The sequence below is a fragment of the Carlito syrichta genome, unplaced genomic scaffold (assembly GCF_000164805.1).
Source record: "Carlito syrichta isolate Samal-C Ts95f unplaced genomic scaffold, Tarsius_syrichta-2.0.1 Scaffold304348, whole genome shotgun sequence".
Lineage (NCBI taxonomy): Eukaryota > Metazoa > Chordata > Mammalia > Primates > Tarsiidae > Carlito > Carlito syrichta.
Window position 1 is genome coordinate 320,184 of NW_007248444.1, and position 7,430 is coordinate 327,613.

General features: G+C 57.1%; 1 protein-coding gene across 1 annotated transcript in view; it reads left to right on the top strand.

Annotated features, from left to right (window-relative positions):
* Positions 1-3,044: 3,044 nt before the first annotated feature.
* ZNF512B (zinc finger protein 512B) overlaps positions 3,045-7,430 on the top strand; it is a 12,678-nt gene continuing 8,292 nt past the window's right edge. Inside the window, exon 1 of the mRNA XM_021713224.1 lies at positions 3,045-3,159. Coding sequence (XP_021568899.1) covers positions 3,060-3,159 — 100 coding nt within the window. The 5' untranslated portion in view covers positions 3,045-3,059. The remainder of the gene's footprint in view (positions 3,160-7,430) is intronic.

The window sequence follows — 7,430 nt, forward strand, 5'->3', positions numbered from 1 at the left end:
CACGGGGGCGGGGCCCGGCCGGCTTCGAGCGGCGGCGGCGGGGAATGCTGGGGGCGTCCGGGCCCATGGGGTCCCCGTGGCCTTTGTCCTGCTCTGGGGAGCTGCCGGGTTCAGACCTCAGGGGTCAGCGCGCCCTTGGCCTGGGGTGAGGGGTGACAGGCTCCTGTCTCCAGCCTGGCTCCACACTCAGGCCACCTTTTCCTTGGCACGGAGAAGACCTTCCCCACCCTTTGCAGTGGGGCCGAGAGGGAGTCGAAGTCACAGCCCGGCCCGGGCGTCCCCGCCCCACTTCCTTCTGGAATCCTGACGTTGGGGCTGGAACGGACCGACAGACTGACGGACGGAGCCCCCCCCTCCTTCCCCTCCCTGGAGTGCGACAGGAAATGGGCGGGACCCGGCTGGCCCGGCAGGTGCGGGAGATGCGGGCGGGAAAGGAGTCCGGCTGATTCGCGGCGCCCCCTGCCCAGCCCTGCGGCTAAGGCCCTACGAACCCCTGAGACCACCGCGCCTGTCCGCTGGGAGGTGCGGACTTGAAATAAGTCTTTTCCCATGGTACTGAAGGCCACATCGGGGCGGTGGCTCATGGGCCACGTCCTCTGCTGACCATGGATTTCAAATTTAATCACCTGGAGTCTGGTTCCTGAAAGCTGCAAGAATAGAGAGGGGGATGTTAAGTACCCAGAAGTTCTAAGGGGTGGAAGGACAGGGAAGGAGGGTGTGAGTTTCCCCATTCCTCAGACCCCCTAGACACATCACCAAGTCCTGTGCCAGTGTGGAGTGAGTGGCTGTGTCTGAGGGAGGGAGAGAGGAAGGGAGGGTGGGTATCTCACCCTACTGCTGAGTGGGGGGCAGGGGTGAAGGGCACAGGCATGGGAATTTCGCCCTACCCTACTGAGTTAGGGCCTGGATGCTGTAAAGATGGGAATGAGTCTGCACCCACCTTCCTGTCTGCCCCCCAGACTGTTGCTTTGCAGACACCATACAGAGTCTCCATTCGTTCATTCACTGTGTTTGTGGGGTGCCTCTTGTGTACCTAGATCGGGGCAAGGCAAGAGAAGCCCACCCTGGATGGGAGTGTCCCGCTAGGTGTCTGCCCCCAAGATTCATGTGAGCAGTCCCCAGAAATAAGGATAAAACTAAAATACACAGGCTGAGTACAGTGGCTCACGCCTATAATCCCAGCACTTTGGGAGGCCAAGGTGAGAGGCTTTCCTGAGCCCACAAGTTCGATATCAGCCTGGGCAACTCGGTGAGACCTCTACAATAAATCACAAAATTAGCTGGATATGGTAGCATGTACATGTAGTTCCAGCTACTTGGAAGGCTGAGGCAGAAGGATCACCTGAGCTCAGCAGGTCAAGGCTGTGGTGGCCATGAGCGTGCCACTGCACTCCAGCCTGGGCGACAGAGTGAGACTCCAACTACAAAAAACAAAAACAAAAATCACTAAAATGTAGCGAGTATAGTAGAGTTGGTGTGAGACAAGAATACCCAGGGCATCCCACAGTACCTGAGTAAATGGCTGACCCCATGTATGTGTGCTAAGTAGCCTTTGTCCAGTGAGTTCTCCCCATTCATACAAAGCTGTACTGGGCCCCGCGGACCCTCGGGGAGGTGACCCAGCAGGAAAAACCAGCATGTGCTTGGGGAGTGAACCCCACTTGAGGGCTTACTCAGCATTCAGGCTTTTTGTCAGTGAGTCATGATCGGTGAGCACAGCAGGGCAGGGCCAACCGTCCAATGCCAGATGGCTGTAGAAACCAGGCACCTTCAGTGGCAATGGGCAAGCAGCATCCTCAGCAAGATCTCCCCCACAGAGGACCTTCCAGCCTCTCCTCAACACATGCCCTGTGTACTTCCTGGTCCAGTGTGGTGTGTGTGCCAGCCCAAGGCAAGGCTGAGCTCAGGGCTGTCCCAGGGCAGCACCCCTTGCCTGGCTATAGGTTGTAGGCCCCCTAGTGGGCACATCCTCCAATCCTAGCAAAATTCCTCCTCCCCAGAGTATGGGCTATAGACTTGCAAGGGGCCAGGTTTTTCCAGTTCTCCATCCTTGACCTGGGTGGTGTCCTCAAGACAGCTCCTGCACATTTCCCTCTGCCTTCGGGGACTTGGAAACTCCTCATGGGGAAGTGACTCCATGGATGAAGGGGAGACAGACTGGCAGCTAGGCAGAGAGCCAGCTCTTGGGGAGGGGAACCTCTGGCCCTGCCCCAACTGCTCTGACCAGGTACCCCTGCATACAGCCACGGCCCACGTCAGCTTCTGCCGGACCTTCCTGGAGCACACGGTGTCTGCTGAGAACATCCCCTGCCACCTGCCTCGAATGACCGGCAACAGCCTCACGTGGCACGATTCCCGCAGCCAGAGGGCGGCCAGCAGCAGGCCCATTAAACTCCTGCAGCAGCCCGGCTCAGAGACCCCTCAGGTACCCATGCACTCCACCACCTCTGCGCCTGCCCTTCCTCTCCACCACTCTCACGCTGCTTGCATGCCTTCCCCTGCAGAGCCGTCTGTACTCTGACCACTACGGCCTGTACCACACGAGCCCCTCACTGGGTGGCCTGACAAGACCTGTGGTCCTATGGAGTCAGCAAGATGTCTGCAAGTGGCTCAAAAAGCACTGTCCACACAACTACCTCGTCTACGTGGAGGCCTTCTCCCAGCACGCCATCACTGGTATGGCAGGACCCGACTGGCAGGAGTGGGGCGGGGGCAGGAACCTGGAGTGCCTCTTCCCCACACACAGCCCACCTATCCCTTGCTATTGTCTGGTTCCTCGTCTGGCTCCTGTCTCTTGTGTCTCTCTCTGTGCCTTGCTTTCTGTGTCTCTTGCAGTCTGTCTTTTGCTCTCCATCCCTTCCCTCTGCCTCTCTCTGGCTCTCTTCCCTGTCTCTGAACATCTTCTTCCATCTGAATTTCTCAGTGTCCCATATCCCCTCTCTCCCCTCCTTCCTTTCTCTGCCTCCACCATGGCTCTGAGGCCTATGGGCCTCAGCTCAGCCCTGTTCCTCTCCCCAGGCCGGGCGCTGCTTCGGCTGGATGCAGAGAAGCTGCAGCGGATGGGGCTGGCACAGGAGGCCCAGAGGCAGGAGGTGCTGCAGCAGGTGCTCCGCCTGCAGGTGCGTGAGGAGGGGCGGAGCCTGCAGCTGCTCAGCCAAGGTCAGTGTGAGGGACCGGGGTGCCAGAGAGGACCCTCAAGGGCAGGGTGTGGAATGCCTCAGGAGGTGGCTGGGGACTCTGTAAGGGCCGTGCTGCAGACAGCACTAAGAACCCACCCCTCCTCACCCTGTCCACCCCCAGCTTCCTTTGGAAATATGTCTTAGCTGCTGCCAAGGCTTGAACCCCAGACCCCAGCACTGTGACTGGAGCCCACAGCCAAGGATGAGGCAGAGTTGGCCACGCAGCTCCTTGTGGACCCTGCAGGATGCCCGGGTGGCCAAACCTGGCTTAATGGACAGGCAAGGCCAGGACCACCCCTTCCCGGTGCCTCTGGCCAGGCATTCCAGGCTGGGCCCTGGGGCTGGGTGGGCAGGGGCTGGTTGAGCATGGCCCCTCCTCCAAGGACCTAAGCCCAAGCTGTTCCCTGGTGCTACTGGGAGCATGTATGGCAGTTGCCTGGAGTCAGGGCTGGTTTGGATGCCCCCCAGACTCCCAGGGAGTCTGTTATTTACATTCTCTTCACCATGTATTGTCCATCCCCCATGGCCTGCTGAGTCACTTGTCTGTCCACCCACCTGTCCTGCCCAGTTCTGTGCCCTCTCCCAGCACCACCAGGTGGAATAAGTGGCCTCGGCTCCCTTTGGTGTGTGCCTATCCTCTGCCAGGACCCAGCAGGCCAACCCACCATCCAGAGTAATAGCCATCAGCAACCGCTTGACCGGGCCCCAAGCCAAGCACTTCCATTCATTATTTATAAATCCTCACCTCACCCTCGTCTACTCATGAGAACTGAAGCCCAGAGAGGTCCAGGTTGACCAAGTTCCAGGGACAAAAGATGGCACAGAAAGGACCCCGCCCTGCCTAGGTGGCTCTGCACCCAGTGGCCAGCCTCTGTGTGCTTCTGACCCTATGTATGGAAGATCTAGCTTCTGAGCATCTCCCCTTCTCCCAGGCTCATGGAGACCACCTTCAGGGCACAGTTGTGTGTGGGTCCTCCAATTACTGCTTTCCCAGGAAGGCCTGGATTCACAGGAGGCTGTACCCAGGACACTCCCCAACATCTGCCCACCAGAGGTCTGAGCAGCCCCTTACTGGGTGGTCTGGGGCCGGTGCTGCCTGGCAGAAGGATGGTGAGGGCAGTCCCGGCCGCCCCCCCTTTGTGCTCCTCTGCCCTGTCCCTCTCCCCTGGGGCCTTTGAAAATCTCAGGGACAGACGAGGCTGAGCCTGTCCCCTCTCTGCACTTTGAGCTGGCCTCCAGACTTGAGGGTAGTCACACAGGTCCCAAGTGGGATCTGGACAACTGGCCTGGCCCTTCCCATCCCTTGAGCCCCCCTTGGGAGCCCCTGGTTCTGTCTGGCTCCGTTGAGAATCCCGCCCACCTCGTCCATTAACCTTCATTCAGCCCTGCTTCCTCCCTCCTGTGTCTTTCCCGTCCCACACACTCCTGTCTTGTCTTCCTTGTTTTGCGCTTTTTTATATACTCTGAAACAAAATCAGAAATAAACCTGATTCTCAAGTGCCCGGAAGTCCTGGGTCTGGGAGAGGGGGTGTCCAACCCAGCTGCCTGCAGCCATTGCCACCAGGGGGCAGTGGTGTCATGTCCTGGAAGGGCATCCTGTTAACCCCAGTGCCTCAAGAGGACAAGAGGCAGAGACTGGACACGTGGGACTACAGCCAAGTGGTGACACCCATCACTGACACAACCCCCAACTTACGCAAAGTCATGCTCAGACACAACGTATGAGGCTCCTAGGGCTGCTGTAACAAAGGGCTACAAAGCAGGTGGCTGAAAACAGCTGAAATTTGTTCTCTCACAGTTCTGGACGTGCAAAATCCAGCAGGTCGATGCTCCCTCCAGGGGTCAAGGGGAGAGTCTTCCAGGGCGGTGCTCCCTTGGGGGGGTTGAGGGGAGAATCCTCCAGGGTGGTGCTCCCTCATGGTTGAGGGAGAGTCCTACAGGGTGGTGCTTCCTCTGGGGGTCAAGGGGAGAGTCCACCAGGTTGGTGCTCCCTTCAGGGGTTGAGGGGAGTCCTTCCTTGTGTCTTCCATCCTCTGGTGGCCGCCTGGGAAAGCCTGGGCTTATGGACACCATGTCCATCTCCGCCCTTGTGGTCAGATCAACTCCTCTTCTGTCACTCTCAAACCTCTCTCTGTTTCCCTCTGATGATACTTGGATTTAGGGCCCACCTGGGTAATATAGTGTGATCTCATCTCAAGATCCGTACATATCTGCAAATACCTTTTTCCCAAATAAGGTCTCATTCACAGGTTCAAGGATCTGACACGGACATCTGCTGGGGGCCCATCATTCAACAATGTCTCATTATAAGAAACACACAGATCACACTGGAACACAAACACACACATAATAACCACACACACACACATAAACACTAGCACACAGAGACACAATAACACTGACATCAGCAAACCCCAACACACACAAGCACGTGCATGTAGTTGGCCAGACACACAGACACAATGATACCCTGACATGCAGACACAAAGATACATAACAACATCCCCACGTACACAGATGTAATCATGCAAGCACACAAATGCCAACATATGGACACACAATGACCTCCTAACAAGTAGAAACACACAGGACACAGCACACCCCCCACCCACACACACATACACACTATATTATGCAACATCCTGACATCTGGGTACACACAGAAAATAGTTGGTCCCTCAAACCCTGATACACAAGTATTGACACACAGACATGAACCAGCACACTTAGACATGTCACAGTTCAGACACGTATATATGCTAGGATCCAGACACATCGACCCCCACACCTGATGTCTAGTCACTTGGATACTAACAGACAGGCACTGACCTCACCTAGCACAGAACATTGATATACCCTGACACTGGTACATCCAACACAGATGTCACCTGACACACATCTACCAACAGACATTGACATGTCTCATGTAGACACCCACACATACATGCGGAAGGCTGACAACACAGATCCTTGAAGAAGTCCTTTGGGTCCTATCCCCAGGGTGGAGATGGTCAACAAGGGAAGGGCATTGTGACCCTGGCCTCAAAGAGGCCTTCCCCTTCCTCTTGGGGTCACACAGGGTGGTGCACATTCACCTCTCTCTGGCTCAGATTTCCCAGGGGGGGGATCAACTAACTGACCCCTCCACGGAGATCCTGCCTCCATGCAAGCACTTTGTACCAGCTTGGAGCAACACAGATCCCAAGAAGTCCTTTGAGGAAAGGTAAAAATCTGCCCTCAAGTGGGGCAGCTGAGCCAGCACCAAGGGGGATAGGGAGGAGTGCAGGCAGGAAGGGCCAGGGAAAGAGATGCACCCGGTAACTCCTTTGCCCAACTAGCGATTTCCAGTTCACACCAATCTCGAGGAATCCAAAATGTTTGTGGAATGCAAAGAGGGGGCATCGCAAAGCTTTTCAAAGCCATATGTAAAAGTAACATATGCACATGGTCAAACTGTTTTGAGAGTACTGTCGGCACAAGATAAAAACTCAGAGTCTCTCTCTCTCCCCTACTGAGGCCTGAGCTTCTCCTGTGAAGATGGTTCTCTTTGGGGAGAGTCTCAGGGGTCCCCTGCCAGCTCAGGGGGTTTCACAGGTAACACATGCTCTGCCTCCCCCCAGCTCTCATTGAGAGAGTCGCACCCTTCTCTGCTTCATTTATTCCTAAGTCCAGGGGGGTCTGGGCTCCCAGGCCATCCAGTGCAAAGCAGAACTGACACCAGTGCCCACCGCAGAAGCCCAGGCTCTGGGGCAGAGGAGCAGGGCACTGGCTGCTGGTCTAGCTCCCCACGCCCCACACCCCCCACTCCAAAGCTGGGACAGGTGGAGCCAATGACCAGTGACCAGTAAAGCCCCAATGGCCTCAAGCTGCCAGGGCACTGCCAGAGCCAGGTGATCCCCAACAGTGTCCAGACACACAGGTGGTCACAGGGCTAATGACCTCAATCCTGCCCTGCCAGTGCACAGACCCCGGGCCAGGAGGTCAGGTCCTGGAACACGGTGGTCTCTCTTGTCCCTCGCACCCGCCCGGGTTGCATGAATCCGTGCGCCTGACTTGGGGCAGTGCCCAGTGTCCCTATCGTGCCTCAGTTTACCCACTGTCCAACAACGCCTCCTGCCCTGCAGATGACATACTGGCCACTTGGGACTGGGGGTCTGGCAGACGGAGGCACAATCACGGAGATGGGAAGAGTAGGCCCGTCCGACGGACCCACTCCCCCTTCCCCTCCCCCAGACCCGCCCCCTCCCCGTC